Here is a 25,899-nt window from a genome sequence, read left to right as displayed (position 1 = left end):
CTTGCCTTAGTTTTTTTCATTTGTCAGGTGTGGATCAAAATAGTACCTGTACCTCATAGAGTTGTGAGGATTAATATATGTGAAATTCTTAGAACAGTGCCTGGCCTGTGGTAAGCTCCAGTGTTACCTACTTTGAAGATGATTATCATCATTAACATTATCATCATTATACATTAAACAGGGCAGCGGGATCTGATTGAGAAAATGGGAGAACTCAATTTGCTGGTTATTTGCTGTGTACCCAGAGTGGGCCAACAAATATCTTATTGTCATGATTTCTAATTAGTAAAGGAGTTTCAGAGTGATTGCCCCACAAACGTCACAAGATGGCTGACCAGTGAGCTGAAGTCAACCAAATAAAACCTAATAATGAGAAAAAAACCTTTTAGATTAAAACTATTGATTGTAAAAATATAGAATGGCAAAAATATTAACTCATATGACAAACCCAACAAGATTTTAGATGACTTTCAGCTTAATATGCACCAGTTGTGTACCTCAGCTACTGAAATAATTCAAATCATTTGGAAGATGTTCATAGAAATATGTTATCAGCCTTAACGTAGGGACAGTGCCATTGTGCTCTGCTACACTGAGGCCACAGTGGATGTTGCAGACACTACAGTATAAGAAAATCTTTGGCTAGATAATGTCTCAAAGAAGGCAACCAGGATTAATGGTCTTCACATTATGTTTTATTAATAGTATTTATAAGATCTAGAACTAAAAATAAATAAAATAAATATCTAGAACTAAAAAGGCTAGGAAAATGGTGATAGTAACAGGATAGTTTTTGGTTTTGTTTTTAAAAAATAAGATCATGAGAAATCTTTGAAGGGGCAGCATTGGAAAAGAAGAGTGGATATATCCTTTATTGTTCCAGAATATAGGTTTAGGTCCAATGCATTGGAGCTATAGAAAGATAGATTTTGTATTATTATCAGAAACATTTTTAATAATCATGGTATATTGAGAGGTAGAGAACCTTCTGCCTCTTTTTATTGATTTCAGAGAGGAAGGGAGAGGGAGAGAGAGAAACATCAATGATGAGCGAGAATCACTGATTGGCTGCTTCCTGCACGCCCCCTACTGGGGATTGAGCCCACAACCCCGGCATGTGCCCTTAACTGGAATTGACCCCAGGACCTTTCAGTCCGCAGGCCGACGCTTTATCCACTGAGCCAAACTAGCTAGGGCCCTCCTACCTCTTAAAGCATTGAAGTGTTAGTCCTTCATAAGCACATATGAGTACCTACAATGTGTCAGACACTGCTGGTTCTAGAATAGATTACTTTAAGAGGCATGTTCTCAAGCCAATAGAAGTATTCCATACAAAGGATAGCAAAAATAATTTTTCCATTGAGTGGGAACTTGAAATAGATGTCTTCTTTGGTCTTTTCTAGATTCTTTCATTGTGCACATCCATTAAGTTATATATTGTCTGAGAACAAGAAATGTATTTCTTATCTTTATAATTCCCCACAGTCCTTAGGTTTTTAAAGTGTTACTTGTCCTTTTAGTTTAGCTTATTCTCACAATAAGCCTATGAGGGAGGCGGAAAAGATATGGACTCCTTTTGACAGATGAAGAAATTGTGATGTAGAGTTGTTAATTTTCTTGGTCAAGGCCACAACCTTAACCATTTGTACGCCATAAATGTCCATAGACGCAAGCGGCAGACCTTTTTAAATTAAATTCAAAATATTGTGGCAGTTAACTGGTTAAAGTTTCTTACTCCTAACCTTATCATCTTTTTTTTTTTTTTTCAAATATATTTTATTGATTTTTTACAGAGAGGAAGGAAGAGGGATAGAGAGTTAGAAACATCGATGAGAGAGAAACATCGATCAGCTGCCTCTTGCACACCTCCTACTGGGGATGTGCCCGCAACCAAGTTACATGCCCTTGACCGGAATCGAACCTGGGACCTTTCAGTCTGCAGGCTGACGCTCTATCCACTGAGCCAAACCGGTTTTGGCTAACCTTATCATCTTTTTGTCAGATTCTCTCACCCAGGATAGTGTTTTATGTAAAGTGCACCCTTAGATGCTGTGGCTGGCTGGCTGACTGACATTTGGCTGCCCACTGAGTTTCAGCCCCTAACATTATATTATGAAAAATGTTAGACATACAGAAAGTATGAAAGAAATGCACAGTGAACACCCTTACACTCACCACCTAGATTCTACAATTAACTTTTTGCTATATTTGCTTTATCATTTACCCATAATTCATCCCACTGGGTTCTTCTTGCCCTCGGGAACTCCATGAAGATAGCATTTATGTTGTCCTTTCCTTCCCTTCCTATCCCCCTCCCTATACATGGAAAACTTGTACAAAAGCTCCTGACCACACGCTATATTTGTATTTGGTTTTCTGACTAAATTCTTCCTTATTCTTTTCCCTTGGCTGACTCTGACCCAGAGTAATAGGAGTAACTATTCTTCTCTGTTCTTAGGAAAAGCTTTTTGCCTGTATTGACCAAGGAAATAGTTTGCTGCCAATCCTCAGGACAAGAGAATGCCAGCCTTAGATTAAATAAGAGTTTCTTAAGTCCTTGAGGCTATTTCCCTGTGGATGCTGATGGCGAAGTCACTCTTGAATTAATATAAAGTCAAAGCAGTCTAGATTTTTCAGGCTGTAAATAGTTTTCAGGATCCCTGGTCCTGACAGAGAGGGTAGGACAAATAAAGCAAAACTTTAACCCTAGAATTAACACACTTTTGCAGTGCTACTCCTTTATTGGTATCATAAATACTAAGATTATGAGGCTTTGTGGCTATAATCTTCTCTTTGGTTTGTTTTCTTTTCAATGACAGAATTAAATAGGTCTGAAATGGGCAGTGACACAGGCTTCTGGGATCTTTTTCCTGCAACAGGAAAGGTGTCAGTTGTATCTGCCATTGGAGGCAGGCAGCACACAACCCACATTTAATCCAATAGCTGAGCTTGGTTATTGGGCCCATAGAACCCCTATTCTATGCCAGAATGCCTGTCCTCTAGGGCGGCGGTCGCCAACCAGTGGTCCATGGACCACTGGTGATCCATGAGGTCCGAAAGGTTGGTGACTGCTGGTTTAAGGAAACCTTTGGAGCAGCGGTTGCTCCTAGATCGCTGCTCTAGGGCATATACTTAGTACCCTACAGCTCCAAAATACAGGAGTGTGTTCTGAACTTTGCACGGGTAAAATATCCCTGGGAAGCACTACCTCTTTACCACCACACCAGCCCTAACCTGGCTAACCCCATCTGTTTGACTTTCAGGATCGAGCATGCACGCATGCATGCCAAACACCGTGGTCATGAAGCCATGCATGCCGAAATGGTCCTCATCCTCATCGCTACCTTGGTGGTGGCCCAGCTGCTCCTGGTGCAGTGGAAGCAGAGGCATCCTCGCTCCTACAATGTAAGCCATTTTGACTCTCTCTCCTTTGTCTGCCAGTAATCAAGAGACCCTTCCTAAGTATTCTAGGATCCAGCCTAAGCCAAGCCACATGTAGGCAGAGAATGGACAATAATAATGAACTTTATGTATGAATGGTGAATTGTGTATGGTGGGTGTGTGTTTAAGGTGCAAGTGATTCAGAGGGTGAAAACAGGGATAGAACCTGAGACTACTTTTATGGCCAGAAAAGGTAGGCCCTTCCTTTTAAATATTTTGGGACATATTCATGAAGAAGATATTCATTAGGAACTATTGAAATAGAGGGAGAAGTTATCACTTGACTGGGAAGGTAAAGCGTCCAATAAATTTTATAGGTAGGATTTAGATTAATTTTTTTTTTAAAAGCAGTATGAGGAAATGAGGAATAACGTATAGAGCAATACTCATAAATGACAGAAGTAAATCCTTATCAGCAATTACTTTAAATGTAAATGGATTAAATTCTATTAAAAGACAGAGATTAGTAGATTGTATTAAAAAACCACCATAAAAAAACCCCCACTATGATTCATTTATATATTGTCTGTAAGAGACACACTTTATTATTTATTTATTTTTTTTGTTAATCATCACTTGAGGATATTTTTTTCCATTGCTTTTTAGAGAGAGTAGAAGGGAGGAAAGGAGTCGGGGGTTGGGGGGTGGAGGGGAGAGAAACATTGACGTAAGAGAGACACATTGACTGGTTACCTCCCACAAGTACCCTGACCAGGGCCAAGAATCAAACCTGTAACCCCCGTATGTGTCCTTGACTGGCAGTCGAATCTGGGACCCCTTGGTGTGTGGGCTGATGCTCTATCCACTGATCAATACCAGTCAGGGCTATAAGAAATTCACTTTAGATACAAAGACACAGAGATTGAAAGTAAGATATTCCATGTATGCCAACAAATTAGACAACCTAGAAGAAAATGGATGTATTCCTAGAAACATATAATCTTCCAAGACTGAATCATGAAGAAAAAGAAAATCTGAATATACTGATTACTAGTAAGGAGATTGAATCAGTAATAAAAAATTTTTAAAAAACAATAGTCCAGGACCAGACAGTTTCACTGGTGAATTCTATCAAACATTCAAAGAAGATTTTAGTAGCTATCCTTCTCAACTTCTTCTAAGAAATTGAAGAGGAGGAAATGCTTCCAAACTCATTTTACGAGGCCAGCATTACCCTGGTACCAAAACCAGACAAATATACTACAAAAAAATAAAATTACAGGCCAACATCATTGATGAACATAGATGCAGAAATTCTCAGCAAAATTTTTAGCAAATCTAATTCAGTAATACAGTAAAAAGATCATGCATTGTGATCAGGTGGGATTTATTCCAGGGGTGCAAGGATGGTCCAGCATCCACAAATTAATCATTGTGATATACCACATTAACAAAATGAAGGATAAAAATTATATCATCTCCATAGATGAAGAAAAAGCTTCTGACAAAATTCAACATCTATTTAAGATTTAAACTCTCAACAGAGTGGGCATAGAAAAAGACTACATAGACAAAATAAAAGCCATGTATGTCAAACCCACAGCAAACATCGTATCAATGGTAAAAAGATGAAAACTTCTTTCTATGATCAGGAACAAGACAAGAATGCCCATTCTCACCACTTTTATTCAACATAATATGGGAAGTCCTAGTCACCACAGTTAGGCAAGAAAAAGAAAAGCCTCAGCTGGTTTGGCTCAGTGGATAGAGCGTTGGCTCGTGGACTTAAGGAAGGGTCACAGGTTCGATTCCAGTCAAGGGCACGTACTTCGGTTGCAGGCTTGATCTGTGTGCGGGAGGCAATCAATCAATGTGTCTCTCTCACATCGATGTTTCTCTGTCTCTTCCTCCCTTCCATTCTCTCTAACAATCAATGGAAAAATATTGGGAGAGGATTAACCAAAATAAATAAATGAATGAATGAATAAATAAATGGCATATAAATTGGAAAGAAAGAAATCTGAAATAAATTATATATAGAAAACCCAAAAGACTTTGCCAAAGAAGTACTAGAACTACTAAATGAATTCAGTGATGTTAATAGGACACAAAATTGATATACAGAAATCTGTGGTGTTTCTGTATATCTATACAAGTTCTCAGAAAGAAAAATTAATAATCCCATTTATAATTACATCAAAGAGAGTAAAATACCTAGGAATAAATTTAACCAAGATGGTTGAAAGACCTATACACTGAAAAGTATAAGGCTGATTAAATAAATTGAGGAAGACATAAATAAATGGAAAGATACTCTACTCATGGATTGGAAGAATTAATATTGTTAAAATGTCAATATTACACAAAGCAGCCTACAGATTCAGTGTAACCCCTAACAAAATTCCAGTGACATTTTTCACAGAACTAGAACAAAGAATTCTGAAATTTGTATGGAATTACAAAAGATCCTGAATAGCCAAAGCAATCTTGAGAAAGAACAATATTGAGAAAGAACAAAACAAAGAAGAACAAATCACACTTACTGATTTCAAATTATACTACAAATCTGTAGTAATCAAAATAGTATTGTATGGATATAAAAACAGACACTCAGATCAATGGAACAGAATTGAGAGCCAAAATTAAACCCAAACATATATGGAAAATTAATTTACAACAAAGGAGCCAAAAACATAATAGTGGAGAAAGGATACACACTTTATAAATGGTGTTCGGAAAACTACCGTGTTTTCCCGAAAATAAGACAGTGTCTTATATTAATTTTTGCCCCCAAAGATGCGCTAGGTCTTATTTTCAGGGGATGTCTTATTTTTCCATGAAGAAGAATATGGTACACATTTATTGTTAAATGAAAATAAAGGAAATTTATTACCTGTATACGGTACAGTAGTACGGTAGTTGTCAACACAAACCAGACAAACTGTGAATCCTACAGTATCAAGAATTTACTCATTTATTCAATGACAATCATGTCATCATCTTCTGGAACATCATCATAACAATCCAATTCCTGAATTTCCTGGTGAATTTCTTGTGACTCCATTTCTTTCAGAATCAGTGGACCAAATCTCTCATGTTTAGCAATAGCACTGTCTTTAAATGAGTACTTCTTGTCAAGGTAGCCTGCTCGCAGTGCATTTGCAATGCAACTGTCAGTGATTTTCTCCCATGAATTCTTCACCCAAGTCACAACTTCTTGCAGTTTAGGTTTCACAAAGTTTCCACGCTGATTTCTCTCCATTCTATTTTCAATGTAGTCATTAATTTCCATGCGCAAATTGTCTTTGAATGGCTTGTTTATTGCAATATCAAGAGTCTGGAGATAGGCCGTCATTCCTGCGGGAATCATTATCTGATCTATTTTTCTTTCGTGAAGAAATGTCCTCATGTCTTTAGCGCGGTGAGTGCTGGCTGCATCCCAGACTAGCAGACCTCTTTGGCTCCCTCGCATAACAAGCGGCAGCATTAAATCGACCCACTTCCTTATAACTGCTTGTGTGGCCCAGGCTTTTTGAGTTTCAAGAATAAAAACGCTCAAAACACGTTCAATCTTTTCCTTCTTGCCCTTAGAAATGATTAAAGGTGGGATTTTAGTGCCATCCAGACAAATTGCCAAAATACAGGAAACACGTGCACTTTCGTAAGCAGTGGAGGGAATGTACGCCAAGGAGGCACCCCGCTGTTCAATTGTTGTTTGAGATGATTGGCCCATAAACACTGCAGTTTCATCCATAGCAATCATGTTGGAAAGATTGTATTTAGAGAAGTCAGCATCATCAATAAAGGACTTGAATGCAAGTGCTCGCTTAATAACTTGAGTATCTTCCAACCTAAACAGTGTTGTAGATCTTCTTAAAGACAGTTCACTTCGCTGAAGGAAATTATCCAGCCAGTGCTGTGATGCTTTGAAGTCTTCGGGGGCTATGTCAAACTGTGGTGCCATTGCAAGGGCAAATTCTTGAATCGGAGCCCTATTCACAACCAAAGCCTCTGCTCTCCTGTCAACAACCCATTCACAGATCAGGTCTTCCAGCTCGGAAAATAATGGTTGCCGACCTGATCCACACTTGCGCTTTTTAGCATTTCCCTTGTCCACTTGTTCAATGAGGTTACCATACTCTGCTCGCCATTTTCGGACCAATCAGATACTCAACATCTTCTCTTTGCAGAAAGCAGTAAGATTTTGGCCCCAAGAGTCTTCCACGATTCCTTTCTTGTACTCCACGGAGTAGCTTTTTCTTTTTGCGCTCATTTCTAGGGGTAAAAAAAAAGGAATTGGGGTATCAAGGTGGGGGGAGGGGGATCACTCAAAATAACACAGGGGGGATCAGAGGGGGGAATCAAAATGGCACAGGAGAAGCAGAGGGGGGATTACCATTTTAGTAACCCCTTTTGATCCTCCTGTGTCATTTTGATTGTCCCCTCTGATCCTCCTGTGTCATTTTAAGTGATCCCCCTCCCCCCACCCCTGTGCCACTGAACACCTTCACCAGACATCCCTCCTACCCCTTTATCAGACATTTACCCCCTGGGGCCTGCCTGGGGACTGTCACTGGGCTTGCTGGGGCCTGGATCTGGGCTGGAGCAGGGTCTGCCACTGACTGAGAACCTTCAGTCATCATGAAGGCGGCCGCGAGCATCAGGTAGTGTCACCAGAGACAGACCAGCACTCACCACCTTCGCCGCGTCCCGTCCGCTCTAATCCTCCTGTTCTTCTACACGCATCTGCGAAAGTCTCCTCCTCTCTCCCACCCCGCGCTCACCGCTCACTCCGACCTCCGCTCCGCCTCCACACAGCAGTGACGTCAGGACTCTGCGTAATGTCACTGATTGCTAGACGCCAGTCGGGACGGCCCTAGCGACCAGTTTACGGTAAATTAATTTCATTCTGAGACAGAGCCTGGGGGCCTTATTTTCGGGGGATGCCTTATATTCTACTCAGAAGGAAACCTGTAAGTAGGTCTTATTTTCGGAGGATGTCTTATTTTCGGGAAACACGGTAGACTGCCACATGAAAAGAACGAAACTAGACCACTATCTTATACCATGCAAAAAAATTTATTTGAAATGGATTAAAGACTTGAATATAAGACCTGAAATTATAAAATTCCTAGAAAATAGCATAGTCAGTGAGCTCCTTGATACTGGTCTTAGCAGTGGTTTTGTGGATGTGATTTAAAAGGCAAGGTAAACAAAAACAAAAATAAATGGGATTACTTCAAACTATAAAGTTTCTGCATAGCAAAGGAAACCATCAGTCAAATGGAAAGGCACCCTAGTGAATGGGATAAGATACTTGAAAATCTTACATCTGATATTCAAAATATATAAAAACCTCATACAACTCAATAACATAGAATCAAAGAACCAATTAAGAAATGGGCAGAGGATCTGATTAGACAGGTTTCCAAAGAAGAAATACAGATGGCCAATGAGTACATGAAAAGATACTCAACATCACTAATTACGAGGCAAATGCAAATCCAAACCACAATGAGCTATCATTTCATATGTGTTACATTGACCATATACAAAAGATAAGAAATAACAAGTGTGGGAGAGGATATGGACAGAAGGCAACCTGCCTGGCTGGTGTGGCTCAGTGGTTGAGTATTGATCCAGGAACCAAGAGGTCACTGATTTGATGATTCCCGGTCAGGGCACCTGCCTGGGTTGCGGGGCTTGATTCCTAGTTGAGGGGTGTGCAGGAGGCAGCTGATTGATGATGTTTCTCTCATTGATGTTTCTATCTCTCTATCCCTCTCCCTTCCTCTCTCTCTAAAAAAAATCAGTAAAAACGTATTAGAGAGAGAGAGGGAAGGGAACTCTATTATACTATTAACTAGAGGCCTGGTGCATGAAATTTGTGCACTCGGGGTGGGGGGCGCGGCCCTCTCACAGTCTGGGAGACCTCAGGGGATGTCCGACTGACAGCCATCAGTCGGACATCCTTAGCGCTGCCACAGAGGCAGGAGAGGCTCCTGCCACCGCCGCTGTGCTCTCCAGCCATGAGCCCAGCTCAGGGCTTCTGGCTGAGCGGTGCTCCCCCTGTGAGAGCGCACTGACCACCAGGGGGCAGCTCCTGTGTTGAGCGTCTTCCCTCTGGTGGTCGGTGAATATCATAGTGACCGGTCATTCTGCTGTTTGGTTAATTTGCATATTAGCCTTTTATTATATAAGATAGGAATGTAAACTAGGTGCAGCCACTATAGAAAACAGTAAGCAAATTCCTGAAAAAAAGAACAAAATTACAGTATGACCCAGCAATTCCATTTCTGGGTTTTATCTGAAGAATACAAAAACACTGATTTGAAATGATACATACACCCCTATTTCATTGCAGCATTATTTACAATAGCTAAGATATAAAAACAATGTAAGTGTCCATCCATGGATGAATAAAGAAGAAGTGGTACATAATATACAATGGAATATTATCTATATACTAGAGGCCCGGTGCACAAAACTCATGCACGGGTAGGGTCCCTAGGCCTGGCCAGTGATCAGGCCCCATCAGGTTTCCTGCCTCCCTGTGCACTGCCACCATGTGGTCCCTTGTCCCCTCCCACCCCCCGGCCTCCCCCACCATGCGGTCCCCGTCCCCTCCCACCCCCTGGCCTCCCCCTTCCTTGCTCCCTCAGCACCCTGCCTCCGCCACTGGCTGCCTACCATGTTCTGCGCCACCCCCTGGTGGTCAGCGCACGTCATAGTGAGTTATCAAACTCCCATTCTCCCGGTTGAACTCCCGAGGAGACATTTTGCATGTTAGCCTTTTATATATACAGACTAGAGGCCCGATGCATGAAGATTCATGCAAGAATGGGTTTTCCTTCCCCTGGTTGCTGGCACCGCCTTTGTTCTGGCCAGAGCCGCCTTTCTGCTCTGGCCTAGAGCTGCATTTCCCCTCCGTCCCGGAGCCGCCTTTCTGCCTTCCCACACTGCCCAGAGGTCCGGAGTGGCTGAGGGCGGTGCGAAATGCCTGCATCATCGCCATGTGCCTGCGTCGTCGCCATGGTGACATTGGGTTAATTTGCATACTCCTGATTAGCTGGTGGGTGTCGCGAAGGTACGGTCAATTAGCATGTTACTCTTTTATTAGGTAAATATAAAAGCCAAGTGACCAGAATGACCAGTCGCTATGACATGCACTGTGGTAGCCAACTGGCCTGATTGGGGCCCCAGTTGGCCCCCCCGCAACTTCCCGTGGCCCCCTCTGGCCAGCCCGACCCCCAGTCAGCCCCAATTGGCCCCAAATTTGTGCACGAATTCATGCACCGGGCCTCTAGTTTAGTCATAAAAAGGTGAAATCTTCCCATTTGAGACAGTGTGGGTGGACCTTGAGGATATTATGCTAAGTGATATAAGTTTGATGAAGAAAGACTAATACTATATGATTTTATGTGGAATCTAAAAACGAATAAACAAAATACAACAAAAACAAACTGTTAGATACAGAGAACAGATTGGTGGTTACTAAAGGGGAGGAGGGTTGGAAGTGGGTGAAATGTTGAAGGAGGTCACCTCTAGGGTGATGGATGGTAACTAGATTTTTAGTAGTGATCACATTGTAGTGTATACAGATGTTGAAGCATAAAGTTTTATACCTGAAACTTATATAATGTTATGTACTGATATTATGTCAAAAAATAAAAAAGTATCTTCATCCCAAATAAATATATTCCAAATGATAACCAAAAGAGAGCTGTGTTGGCTCTTAAGTATCAGACAAAATAGACTTTAAATTTAAAAAAGGTTACAAATGACATTTTTTTGTTTTTTGTTTTGTTTTTTTTAATCCTTGCCTGAGGATATTTTTCCATTGATTTTTAGAGAGTGGAAGAGAGAGCGAAAGACAGAAATATTGATGTGAGAGAATCACTGATTGGCTGCCTCCTGCCTGCCCCCACTGGAGATTGAGCCCAATACCCAGGCATGTGTCCTGACTGGGAATTGAACTGTGATCTCCTGGTCAATGTTCAACCACTGAGCCCTGCTGGCTGGGCTGTAAGAGTTTTTAATATAATCTTGATACCAGACCATTATAAGATATATGATTTACAAATATTTCTCTCATTCTATGGGTTGGTTTCTCACTTTCTTTATAGTGTCCTTTAATGTATAACATCTGTCAGTTTGATGAACTCCAGTTTATTTATTTTTTTATTTAATATATTTGACGTATAACATTGTATAAATTTAGGTGTCAACGTTTAATTTTATACAGTTGTATATTGTAATACTAGAGGCCCAGTGCATGAAATTCATGCACTTGCAGGGGGGTCCCCTCAGCCCGGCTGCGCCCTCTCACAGTGTGGGAGCCCACTTGCCTAAGCCATCAGTCAGACATCCTTAGTGCTGCCGTGGAGGTTCCCGCTACCACCGCTGTGCTCCATGCCAGAGCAGAAAGGTGGCTCTGGCCAGAGCGAAGGCGGTGCCAGCAGCCAGGGGAAGGAAGGCCCATTCTTGCATGAATCTTCATGCATCAGGCCTCTAGTCTATATATATAAAAGGCTAACATGCAAAATGTCTCCTTGGAAGTTCTACTGGGAGAATGGGAGTTTGATCGCTCGCTATGATGTGCGCTGACCACCAGGGGGCGGCGTGAAACATGGTGGGCAATCAGTGTGCTGTGGGAGCACACTGACCACCAGGAGTAGCTCCTGCATTGAGCGTCTGCCCCCTGGTGGTCAGTGCGTATCATAGCGACCAGTCGTTCCACCATTTGGTCTATTTGCATATTAGCCTTTTATTATATAGGATGACAGCCACTGTAGCACTATTTAGCACCTCTGTCACATTACATCACTAACTTTTCTTTTTAGTGATTGGAATAATTTAAGTTCTAGTCTCTTAGCAAGTTTGATAATATAGTACAATATTGTTGTCTGTATTCATTATACAGTTGACCCCTGAACAATGCTGTGGTTAGGAGTGTTGAACCCTATGCAGTTGAAAATCTGCATATAACTTTTGACTCCTCCAAAACTTCAGTGTCTCTTGGTATTTGTGGGGCATTCATCCCAGGACCCCCATGGATACCAAAATCTGCAATCTCAAGTCCCTTATATAAAAAATGGTGCAAAACATTGCATATAGTTGGCCCTTACTATCTGCGATTTCCAACCATGGAGAGAAAATGTTTTTGATCTGCAGTTGGTTGAATCTGTGGATGCAAAACCTGGGGCCAACTCTATACCCATTGAAAGAAATCTGAGTATAAGTGGACCCATGCAGTTCAAACCCAAGCTGTACTGTGCTACAGCTCTCCAAGCCTTATTTACTCCTCATTGTACGTTTATACCCTTAAACCTATATTTTATTTTTCTGCTTGTGCTTTTAGTGTCATATTTAAGAATCCATTGCTAAATCCAAGATTATTAAGATTTACTCTATGTTTGCTTTGAATAGTATTATACTTTTAGCTCTTAAATTTAGGTCTCTGGTCCATTTTGAGTTAATTTTTTATATATGATGTGAGTTAAGAGTCTAACTTTATTCTTTTGCCAGTTGTCCTAGCACAGTGGTTCTCAACCTTTCTAATGCCACGACCCTTTAATACAGTTCCTCATGTTGTGGTGACCCCCAACCATAAAATTATTTTCCTTGCTACTTCATAACTGTAATTTTGCTACTGTTAATGAATCGTAATATAAATATCTGTGTTTTCCGATGGTCTTAGGCGACCCTGCTAGCAGTTCTCAACCTGTGGGTCATGACCCACAGGTTGAGAACCGCTGCTGTAGAGCCTCCTTCCCTCTATCGCTGCTGTAGAGCCTCCCTCCCTCCCTCCCTCCCTCCCTTCCTTCTTTCCTTCTTTCCTTCCTTCCTTCCCTCCTTCCCTGAGGATATGTTTCCATTGATTTTCCCCCGCCCCTCCGATCGCTGGCTCAGCCCCTGCCCAAGCCTAAATCCTCGGGCCAACAAACAGTCTTAGAGTTTGTAACTAGAAACACATCTAGGCAAAATCCCAGAAGTGTACTGCAGAAAAAAGGAAAATGAAGATTTCTTGTAGCAGAACTTAAAGTCATATCCTTAAGAATAATCAGGCCGAGGCTTTATGCTTGGGCAGGGGGCCCCCTGCCCCTCCGATGGCCGGCTCGGAGTGACCTGGGTGCCAAGGATGTTCCCAGGACCCAGGTACATATGCAAATTAACCACCATCTTTGTTGGGTTAATTTGCATACTCATTCTGATTGGCTGTGGGTGTAATGGAGGTATGGTCAATTTACATGTTTGTCTATTATTAGGTAAGATATATATATTAGAATATATATTAGAGGCCCGGTGCGTGAATTTGTGCATGGGTGGGGTCTAGCCAGCCTGGCCAGGGGCAGGCGACATGGGCAGTTGGCCGGCCTGCCTGCTGGTCGAACTCCTGGTCAAGGGGACAATTTGCATATTAGCCTTTTATTATATAGGATTACACTGAGTGGCCACATTATTATGCGTTCAGAGATCACAATAATCTGGCCACTCAGTGTATATGCCAGTGCTTATGCTAATACCACACTTTTGATTGCTATAGCAGTCTAATAAGTGCTGAAATTGGGAAGTGTGAGTGCTCTAACTTTGTTCCTTTTTAGGATTGTTTTGACTATTCTGGGTCCTGTGCAATTCCATATTAATTTTAAGACCACCTTTTCAATTTCAGGAGGAAAAAAAGGCAACTGTGATTTTGATAAGGATCGCACTGACTCTGTAGATTGCTTTGGAAGTATTGCCATCTTAACAATGTTAATCTTTGCATTCATGAACACGATTTGTCTTTCATTTATTTAGATCTTCTTTAATTTCTTTTATTAATTAATGTTTTGTACTTTCCAATGTACATATTGTGCTTCCTTGGTTAAATTTATTCCTAAGTATTCTTTTTGATGCTATTGTGAATGGAATTCTTAATTTTCTTTTTGGATTGTTCATTATTAATATGTAGAAATACAGCTGACTTTGTGTCTTGATTTTGTATCTTGTAACGTCGCTGAATTTGTGTATTAATTCTAATAGTGTTTTGTATGGATTTTAAAAATATTTTTTATATATAAGATCATGTCTTCTGCTTTACTTTTTTTCCAATTAGGTGCCTTTTTATTTCTTTTTCTCTCCTAATTGCTCTGGCTAAAACTTTCAGTATAATGCTGAATAGTGTGGAATGAAAAAAGAGTCTGGAAGCTTTGCCAGAAATAAATGACAAAGGGTCTTAGAGTTTGTAACTAGAAACAACATCTAGGCAAAATCCCAGAAGTGTACAGCAGAAAAAAGGAAAATTAAGAGTTCTTGTAGCAGAACTTAAAGTCACATCCTTAAGAATAATCAGTTTTGCATTCAAGGTCTTAGGGATTGGTCTAGGATGGTTAGAAGTCAGGTGTCAGGCTCTCTGGATGATGGATGCCAGGTGGTCTGTTGGATGATTGCCAGCAGGTCTAGTCACATCCTGAGCTCTTTAGGGGGTAGTCAGAGGTTTATCTGCAGGTAAATGGATGTTTAGACTTTGACACAGGACTGGAAATTTGAAAAGTTTAAATTTTCAGTTTAGTTAAGACAAGAAAAAGAATTGATTCCTCATGCCTCAACCTTCATAATGTTAATAGTTTAGCAGCTTGGTTAAAGTGACTCCATTTTGTATTTCCCCTGTCTTCACCCTTTCTTCATTTGTGAAGTGGGCATCAGTGTCTTTTTCCTGACCTTGGGGAAGCTTTCAGTTTTTAACTTTAAGTGTGTTAGCTGTGGGTATTTCATAAATGCCCTTTATCATGTTGAGGAAGTTGCCTTCTATTCCTAGTTTGTCAAATGTTGTTCTTGTTTTTTTGTTTGTTTGTTTTTTATCACAAATGGGGGTGTTGGATTTCTCAAATGCGTTTTCTACATCATTGAGATGATCATGTGCATTCCTGCAATAAATCCCACTACATTGTGATGTACATAATCCTTTCAATGTGCTGCTGGATTGATTCGATTTGCTAGTATTTTGTTGTGGATTTTTGCCTCTATATTCATAAGGAATTTTGGTCTGTAATTTTCTTGTCATGTATTTGTCTTGCTTTGGTAATAGGGTAATGCTGGCCTCATAGAATGTCTTAAGAAATGTTACCTTCTTTCCTATTTTCTGAAGAACAGAATTTTGGTGTACTATAAAAAGTTTTGAAGTGGGGAATCAGGTGATCTAAGATCTATTTCTAGCACCTCTGCTAATAATTGGCAATAGACCTTGGACAGATTACTTCCTCCCTTTTAGCCTTTCTTTCCTCATCCTGATTTCATCTTTAAAGTTGGGGTTTAAGTCTGACTGGTGTGGCTCAGTGGTTGAGCATCAACCTATGAACCATGAGGTCACAGTTCAATTCCCCATTAGGGCACATGCCTGGGTTGTGGGTTTGATCCCCAGTGGGCATTGTGCAGGGGGCAGCCAATCAATTATTCTCTCTCATAATTGATGTTTCTATCTCTCCCTCTCCCTTCCTCTCTGAAATCAATAAAAATATACTTAAAGTGAGGGTTTAAGACTAGATGATTGCTAAAGTCTCCTTAAGCTCTAAAGCAGCAGTCGCTGCGAGGTCCGAAAGGTTGGCAACAACTGCTCTAAAGTATGTTTTCATGATTGTTATTCTATGTAACTCCAAAGGCCCAAATTAAAGCTAAGGAATGAGTTTTAAGAATGCAGATTTCAGCTAAGTATTATAAAGAAATTTTCAACAGTGAGAGCTGTTCCACATGGAATGAACTGTGAAGAAAATGATCTTCCCATCACAAGCTATTGTTTATTAGGGACTAGACAACCTCTTAAGGATATATGGAGGGGATTTTTTTGTGATTTTTATGGAATGTTTGGCTGGACTTACTCTCAGCTCTAAAATCTGTATCTTACTGAGTGACCAACAGAGGTGAAGGCCTGTCTTTTTCTAAAAGGACAAAGCTGACCTGAGGTTTTGTTCTGTATTATTTTGTTTTTGTTCTGATAACAAATGTTATATGCCAGAGTCTTACTCAGCAGCTGCTAGGGTTCAAGGAATCTGGAAAAGGGTCTGCGCATAAATGAATAATCTAGACATAAAATATAAACTTGGAAGGATGGGGGAGCCAGGGGAGGCTTCACTCTAGTGGCGAGCTCTCTGGCCCAGGGCTTTTAATTCATACATTTTGCCTTTTAGCAAAGCAGATATACATATCAAAGGTAAACAATAAAGGACCATCAGGTTGGGGGAATTGCCTTCAGCTGTTCCAGCAGCAGGTAATAACATGCAGATTTTCAGCCCTGCTGAAAGAGTCCATTCAACCTTTTGAGGACTTCTCGCATTTATTATGGCCTGCTGGACTTAGCCTCCAGCAGGTATACATATTTGTTATAAAAATTTTAAACAATATATATGTGACCTGGAAATAAAAAGTGCCCAGAGAGAACCACTATTAATAGTTTGTTACATTTGCATATGTTTCTATTTGTATTTTTTTTAAATAAATACATTTTTATTGATTTCAGAGAAGGGAGAGGGACAGAAAGTTAGAAACATCAATGATATGAGACAATTATTGATCAGTTGTCTCCTGCATGCTCCACACTGGAGATCGAGCCCGAAACCCGGGCATGTGCCGTGACCAGGAATTGAACTGTGACTTCCTGGTTCATAGGTTGAGGCTCAACCACTGCCATGCCAGCTGGCAGGGCTATTCGTATGTTAATATTTATATATTTTTAGATGTTAATGACATCTGTGAGGTTCTGCAACATTTCCTGCCTAAAACTAAGTCTCAAATATCTATCTATATTAGTATCTATGCCATCTCTTTTTTAAAAAATATATTTTTATTAATTTCAGAGAGGAAGGAAGAGGGAGAGAGAGATAGAAACATCAGTGATGAGAGAGAATCATTGATCGGCTGCCTCCTGCACGCTCCCCACTGGGGATCAAGCCCTCAACCCAGGCATGTGCCCTTGACAGGAATCAAACCTGGGACCCTTCAGTCCGCAGGTCGATGCTCTATCCATTGAGCCAAACCAGCTAGGACTCTATGCCATCTCTTGATCTAGTAGTGTAAATATTCTTTTAAATAGATTTTTAAAAAATATTAACTTCTGTTGATAGACATGTTAACAGTTTATTGCTGTTACAACCATGATTTAGTAAACTTCTTACATATATAATCTGCATAGCTTGGCAAGCATTTCCATAGGATGAATTTCTAGAAATGGAATTGCTGGGTCAAGAAATATACACATTTTAATTATCAGTGGATCTTGTTAAATTGCCCTCTAAAAAAGTTATAGCAGTTAACAGTTGCACCAACAGAGATGAACAGTGCTCTTAATCCAGTGTTAAAGAGAGGATAAGGAATCATCAGTATTTTTAGTCTTCGTCAGTCTAACAGGATAAAACTATCTACTTTGTTAGCTATTTCTTTAATTATTAGTGAGGTTGAGCATGTTTTCATACTGATCATTTGGCTTTTTCTGTCAGTTGTCTGTTCATATTGTTTATATGTTTGATTTTCAGTTTTTTATCAGCATTATATGTATTGTAGTTTAAAAGTCAAATAATTCTGCAAACATTAAAAAACAAAACACGTCTGTCCTCTGCCTTACCTGTATCAGTCCCTGATTCTTACTTCAGTAGCAATCACTTTTAACTTTTTTAGTTGTTTTCTGATTCTTACCCCCCTATTTTTAAATAAAATGAGTATACTGAATCTATATCTTACCTAATAAAGAGGTAATATGCAAATTGACCATCACTCCAACACACAAGATGGCTGCCCCCATGTGGACACAAGATGGCCACCACAAGATGGCCAGCATGGGAGGGCAGTTGTGGGCAATAAGGCCAGCAGGGGAAGGCAGTTAGGGGTGACCATGCCTGCAGGAGAGGGCAGTTAGGGGGGACAAGGCCTGCAGGGGAGGGCAGTTGTGGGCAATAAGGCCAGCAGGGGAAGGCAGTTAGGGGTGACCGTGCCTGCAGAGGAGGGCAGTTGGGGGTGACCGGGCAGCAGGGGAGGGCAGTTAGGGGCAACCAGGCCTGCAGGGGAGGGCAGTTGGGGGGACCAGGCCTGCAGGGGAGGGCAGTTAGGGGTGACCAGGCCTGCAGGGGAGGGCAGTTTGGGGTGACCAGGCCTGCAGGGGAGGGCAGTTAGGGGCAATCGGGCTGGCAGGGGAGCAGTTAGGCATTGATCGGTCTGGCAGGGGAGTAATTAGGGGGTGATCAGGCTGGCAGGCAGAAACGGTTAGGGGAAATCAGGCAGGCAGGCAGGCAAGCAGTTGGGAGCCAGCAGTCCTGGATTGTGAGAGGGATGTCCGACTGCCCATTTGGGCCCAATCCCACCTCAAGGGGTCCCAGATTGGAGAGAGTGCAGGCTGGGCTGAGGGACACTCCCCCCCCCCCCCCCGTGCACGAATTTCGTGCACTGGGCCTCTAGTACTATATAAAAGCCTAAGTGACCATTCGACTGTTCGACCGGTAGCTATGATGCACACTGACCACCAGGGGGCAGACGGTCAACGTACAGGCATGGAAACATGGAACAGACTGATGAATCTCAGAGGGAACTGGGGAGGCGGGAGGATGGGAAGAGATTAACCGAAGATCTTTTTTTTTTTTTTTTTTTTTTTTATTGATATTTTACAGAGAGGAAGGGAGAGGGATAGAGAGCTAGAAACATCGATGAGAGAGAAACATCGATCAGCTGCCTTCTGCACACCTCCCACTGGGGATGTGCCTGCAACCAAGGTACATGCCCTTGACCGGAATCGAACCCGGGACCCTTCAGTCTGCAGGCCGACGCTCTATCCACTGAGCCAAACCGGTTTCGGCTAACCGAAGATCTTATATGCATACTAGAGGCCTGGTGCACAGATTCTTGCACTGGTGGGGTCCCTTGGCCTGGCCTGCAGGGATTGGGTTAAATCTGTGCACTGGGCCTTCGATATCCCCCAAGGGGTCCCAGATTGCTAGAGGGCGCAGGCTAGGCCAAGGGACTCCACCAGTGTACAAATCTGTGCACCGGGCCTCTAGTATATCTATAATAAAAGCATAATATGCAAATTGACCGAACAACCGAACAACCTTCTGGATGACCACGCTATGACACGCACTGGTGCCAGGCCAGCCAAGGTGGGTGCGATGCGATTGGTCAGGGGGCCCACCATCACTCCATGATCGCCCTGCAGAGGGAGGCCCAGGTCAGCTGGCCAGTGGGGTGATCAATCGAAGGGCTCTGCAATCTCCCCAAAGAGGAAGGCCCAAGTCACCCTCTGTGGGGCGATTGATGGGGGGGCTCTGCAATTGCCCCAAAGAGGGAGGCCCAGGCCACCCTCTGCGGGGCGATTGATTGGGGGGCTCCGGGGAACCGAGGGTATGTGGCGGTGGATGCGGGCAGTGCCAGGCCAAGGGGAGGTGGGGATGCAAGGCAGCTGGGGCTGCGACGGCCTACCCTTGCATGAATTTCGTGCATCGGGCCTCTAGTATATATTCGTATATGTATATATACAGTATATATACAATTTTACTTTTAAATATTATGTATTGACTTCCTATTATGGAAGGTGATAATTACCTTATACTGTTATATCTATATCCTTCACACACACTTTTCCTCCTCCAAATTTTTTTTTAATTTAAAATTTATATTTTTAGAGAGGAAGGGAGAGGGCAAAAGAGAAACTTGGTGCATGGGACAATGCTCAACCAACTGAGCCACATTGGCCAAGGCCTCCTCTTCCTCCCAATTTTTAGTTAAATATTCCTTATTTACATTATTATGACATGTAAATATTATTCACAGTTAAGCCATGTGATGTGTTCGGTCACATATCCCTTTCTTGTTTAGGATTCCTTTGGAATGTTTCTTATTGATTTATAAGAACTCTTTATATGTTAGGAATAAGCCCTTTTACGTACTACTGCAGGTATCTTTCCCTAGTTTGCCATCTGATTTTATTCATATAATTGGTACAGACATTTTTGCAGACTAGATCAAACTCACAATCTTTTGCCCAAGTCCTTTCCTTATATTTCAACCATCCTATGGGCTGAGGATTCTATTGTTTGCTGTTCCGTTTGGATGACCCATCTTGTTATTCCTGCTTTTCCATCTTGTGCATCTAAATTTGTTCTTCCTGCCTAGAAAGATTTTAGATACTTGCTGTAGCCACCAGTTTTACAATTCTTGGGGACCTCTTACCCTTCAGGCTGCTAGGTGGGTTTTGAGGAGGAGAAGTGAGCAGAAACATAGTTGGGACATTGCTTTGTCTTCACTATTATGGAAACACTAGAGGCCTGGTGCACGAGTTCATGCATAGGCGGGGTCCCTGGGCCTGGCCGGCCTGATTAGGGCAGGCCAGCTAGGGGAAGGGATCGTGGGGGGTTGCGTGGCTGGGGGGAGGTACCACGGGAGGTTGGCCGGCTGTGGGAGGTTGCTGTGGGAGCACACTGACAACCAGGGGCACATCCTGCGTTTAGCGTCTGCCCTCTGGTGATCAGTGCATCGTCATAGTGACTGGTAGACTGGTCGACCGGTCATAACGGTCACTTAAGCTTTTATATATACACTAGATGCCCGGTGCACGAAATTCGTGCACGAGGGTGTGTGTCCCTCAGCCCAGCCTGCACCCCCTCCAATCTGGGACCCCTCGAGGGATGTCCTACCGGGATCGGGCCTAAACAGGCAGTCAGACATCACTCTCACAATCCAGGACTGCTGGCTCCCAACTGCTCGCCTGCCTGCCTGATTGCCCCTAACCACTTCTGCCTGCCAGACTGATCACCCCCTACCACTCCCCTGCCAGCCTGATCGACGCCTAAATGTTCCCCTGTCGGCCCGATCGTCCCCAAGTGCCCTCCCCTGACAGCCTGGTCACCCCCAAATGCCCTCCCCTGCATATTCTCTCTTTGTTAGATAGGGTTTTTTCTTTAACATATTGGACAGTGTACCTGCCATGGTCTTAACAAACCAGTAAAAATGTAAACCCAAACTAAAAGTGTCATAAAATAGACTTAAACAGGAATTTCATGAGACCTTGGAAAGGTGATATCATGTGGTTGTTTCTTCATTTCTTCTTTTTTTTTCTTGTTGTTTCATCTTTTGTCCTTTCTTTTTTCCTTTTATTTCTTTTCTGTCCTCTCTTTCTCAACTTTTCCGTTGGTAGAATCGTCAGTACTTGAATCTGTCTTGCTTCCATAAGACGAAGAAGAGGGAAACACACCGTCATCTGAAGAAAAAGATGATCTATGTTGGGATCGGTGGTGTTTCTGGTTTTGCTCTTTTCCCGTTTTTTTTGTCATTTCTGCCGGCCCCAGCATCTTCAGGACTTGTGCGTGGGCACTTCTTATTCATGTCTACAAAACCTCCCTGCCTTGGTGAAAACTGTAGGGGAAAAGGCCTTCCTGGGTGGGCTCAAGCCCTGCCCAAGGTGCTGAGGAACCAGGGTGGGGAGCACCCACCACCGCCCTTGCAGAGCCAACCTCCGGACCTCGGGGTACTCTCCAGTAATGTAACTGCAATGTCCCCGTTTGCCTTCAGAAATTAGTTGTAAGTTACTTCCGATGTGAAACCCTACCTCAGACATTTCCATTGCGGTTTCTAAAGATTTTAAACAAAACCCATTTACCTCCCTAACCTGGTCAGAAGTTTCTACCCAATGGGAGAGGTTTGCTGGGCAGCATGGCCCAGATATCACCCCCCATCTCCAATCACTCTGCTGGCGGCAAGGGAAGTTCCAAGGCTATAGGTGTGTGTGTGGGGGATCACTCCATGGGGGCGCAGGCCCTTTGGAGGCTGACACCCCAGGCTGCCGCTGGGAGGGGATAGCTCTGGGGGGCGCGTCTGCCTCCCAGGCCTACACCCCCGGCTGAGGATGGGAACTGATCGCTGGAGGGGGGCGGGATAGGCCGTGTGGGCGCCTCCCAGGCCTACAGCCCAGGCCGTGGCTAGGAGCGGATCGCGCCGGAGGGGTGGGGGGGGGGGGGGCACGTGTGGGCCACGGTTGGCAGTGGATCTCGCCAGGGGCGCGTGGGCGCCTCGCAGGCCGATGGCTCGGGCCGCGGCTGGCAGCGGATCACTGGCGCCTCCGAGGCCACGGCCCGGGCCGGGGCTGGGAGAGGATCCTGCCAGGGTGGTGGTGGTGGTGGGGGCGGGGGCACAGCTGCCTCCCAGGCCAACAGCCCGGGCTGCATGCTGCCTGCTCTCAGAGGCAGCCCTCTCTGGGACTTGGGGGCTCTGGTGGGCCTGAGAGGACTGGGCGCTGCCATCTTGTGTCCCTCTCCTTCCCTGTCTCAAATCAATAAAAACATTTTAAAGAAAAGAAAGAAAAAAAATACAATTTGTCAGAACAGATACAAAAAATATATAAATCTTGCCATAGCTGGTTTGGCTCAGTGGATAAGAGTATCGGTCTGCAGACTTAAGGCTCCCAGGTTCGAGTTCGGTCAAGGGCATGTACCTTAGTTGCAAGCTCTGGCATGAGGCAACCAATCAATTTGTCTCTTTCACATTGTTTCCCTCTCTATCTCTCCCACTTCCTTCCACTCTCTCTAAAAATCAATGGGAAAATATCCTCAGGTGAGGATTAATAGCCACAACCAAAAAAATTAATAAATTTAAAGTATATATACACATCTTAAATACATTAGAATGTCTATGGGGTGAAGAATGGGAATAAAAAGAAAACAAAACAGTTCTCTAGAGAATGTTGTGGCACTGAGATTGTTGAACAGTAGGAACTATTCAAAATACAGATATTCAGAGTTTTTTTAAAAAGAAAAAGTTCTTAGGACATGCCAAGAAATGATGGAATTAATTGATAAGGCTCTGTTTCTCTCAAACTGAAGGAAATTTTTTGTTCTTCACTAGTGCTGGTTGGCAACTCAGCTTTTCATTGTGCCCCTATGACCACTGAGTGGAAAATAAACTAGCTCTGTTCTTTTAGACCAGGTTTCTCAATAAGGAGACTATTAACATTTGTGCCCGATGATTCTTTTTTTTGGGGGGTGGGGGGTGGGGGGTAATACTATCCTGTTCATTGTAGGATGTTTAGCAGCATCCCTGGCCTCTACCTAGTAGATGCTAGTGGCATCCCTCCCAAAATTGTGACAGCCAAAAGTGTCTCCAAACATTGCTAAATGTCCTGTGTGGAGGAAATTCACCCCTGATGAGAAACACTGTGCTCGACTCAAGGACCTAGGACAGCATAGATATTGCCAGCCATGAGACTGATGATGAGCTAGTATGTCAACCTACTTGTTTCACTGTGAAAAGTATTAAACTTCTCTCTCTAACTTAGGAGATCAACTTGTAATCTTCAGGTTAGAAGAAGAAAAACTTAGTCTAACTACTTTTGGGAGCAAGAGATCTTACTGTTTTCTGTATTTAAATTTCAGGTACTGTTCTTTTGAATAAAAGAAACAAGAGTAACTTAAATTGCTTATAGTTTCAATTTGTTGATTTGTTTTGTTTTATCTTTGAAAGAGAGAAACATTGATTTGGGAGAGAAACATTGATTGGTTACCTCTTGTACACACCCCAACCAGGGATTGGACCCACACCCTGGGTATATGCCCTGACCAGGAATCGAACCCACACTCCTTTAGTATATGGGAGGACACTCCAACCAACTGAGCCACACCGGCCAGAGCCAATTTGTTGATTTTTTTTAAAATATATTTTATTGATACTTTACAGAGAGGAAGGGAGAGGGATAGAGAGCTAGAAACATCGATGAGAGAGAAACATTGATCAGCTGCCTCCTGCACACCTCCCACTGGGAATGTGCCCGCAACCAAGGTACATGCCCTTGACCGGAATCGAACCCGGGACCCTTCAGTCCGCAGGCCGACGCTCTATCCACTGAGCCAAACCGGTTTCGGCTGTTGATGTTTTTTTAAAAAAACTTTTCTCATCTGCTATCTCATTGGAACCTCACAACAGCTTTATAAGGTGGTCAGGATAGGGCTTTATTTCCATTTTTCAGATTAGTAGACCAAAGTGCAGAATTCTGAAGTGATTTGCCAAGGACACATGACTATTAAATTGGAGAGCTGGACATAAAACCAAAATCTGATTCTTGGTTAAGTGCTCTTTTTATAGAGCCACTCAACCATTTTTTGAGGTTTCTTAAGAGTTTCAGGAAATTATCAGTTTCTGTCATGGTCATTTCGGTTTATAACCCCCCCAGATTTTTCCTTCTTTGATGACTTTTGCCCAAGTCCTTTCCTTATATTTCAGGCATTCTCACAACAACCTCCCTTTACACCATCTTGTCTCCTCAGGCTTCCAGGGTTTCCCCAGACTCAGTGAATATGCTAGGGCGGCAGGACTTGGGAGACAGACGATCTGAATTGGAGACCTAGCCAGGCCAAACTTGCTCTTTAATTAGCTGTACATCAGTTTTTATCATCTATAATAATAAAAGCATAATATGCTAATTAGACGGGACGTCCTTCCAGACAAAGCTGCAGTGGGCAGGGGCTGAGGCAGAGATGGCAGAGGCCCCCCAGCCGCAGTGGCGGGGGCCGGGGCCAAGGCCCTTGCACAAAATTCGTGCATCGGGCCTCTAGGCTATTCAGAAAGTCTAATATTACTCCTTAACTTCCTCAGGGATGTTAGGGAAAGAATAAGTTTATGCCTGGAAAAGTATTCTATTTTTAAAGATCTCCAAGTAGAAGCTTTCATCATTTCTGTCTTTTACCAAATACTGTATAGCATCTTTTCAAACTCCTTTCTCCTGATCTGCTATTTCCTCCTGGAATGGATGAGGGGCAAAATCTACCAGCTGGATATCTTTAAAGTACTATAGATTTTTCTCATGCTAAGACCTTAAGGGGGTTACTAGGATGTGGTTAGAGAATGCTGACTAACAAAAAGGTCAAGGGTTATAATCCACTTTCTATGAGAAAGAAAAAATTTGCTCCTTACAGTATAATAAAAACTTCTGTGAGGCAAACATCAGCCTTCTCCTCCAAAGAGCCTTGCCTACCCGTGTAGTCTCATTTCTCACACTTCCCTCAAATACTAGTTGTACTTTCTCAAGCATACCATGTTCCTTCATCCTGAAACACTCATCATGATTCTTTCTGCACCTGTACCTACTAGGCCGTCAGGACAGAGATCAAAGGTTGCCTTCAGGAAGCCTTCCTTGGTTCTACATTGAGTGAAGTACTTACCCTCTACTTTCTTTGTTTCTCCTCAGTAGACCTAAGTTCTTGAGGTTTTGTTCTTTATCTCTGAATTCCACAGTCCTTAGCATGCTGTACAGTAAGTGCTCAGTGTTTGTTAAATGACTGGTTGACTGACTCTGCCTGAAGAGCAGAAGACTTGGGGAGAGGAGGATGTGTAATTTTAGGTATTGTGGAATAATCAAAAGAAACGGAGTAAATTTACTCTCTGTGTCTCTGGACAAGAATTAGACCCAGAAGCAGAAGGGACACAAAGGCAGGTTTATCAGAGTCAGGAACTCTATAATACATTTATTAGCAATGGAAGGACCTGCCTCACTCTTGTGGTAAGGTTGACCATTTA

At 42.7% G+C, this 25,899-nt stretch overlaps 1 protein-coding gene across 5 annotated transcripts in view; it reads left to right on the top strand.

Moving 5' to 3' along the window:
• The window catches only part of RNF121 (ring finger protein 121), a 77,180-nt gene that overhangs the window by 24,146 nt on the left and 27,135 nt on the right, over window positions 1–25,899 (top strand). For all 5 annotated transcript variants that reach the window (XM_080641457.1, XM_080641458.1, XM_080641459.1 and 2 more), the window contains exon 3: window positions 3,264–3,405. In XM_080641457.1, coding sequence (XP_080497583.1) covers window positions 3,264–3,405 — 142 coding nt within the window. The remainder of the gene's footprint in view (window positions 1–3,263; window positions 3,406–25,899) is intronic.

Source organism: Plecotus auritus, assembly GCF_963455305.1.
Source record: "Plecotus auritus genome assembly, chromosome: 9".
In the NCBI taxonomy this organism is placed as follows: domain Eukaryota; kingdom Metazoa; phylum Chordata; class Mammalia; order Chiroptera; family Vespertilionidae; genus Plecotus; species Plecotus auritus.
This window is presented reverse-complemented; position numbering and strand designations above follow the sequence as displayed.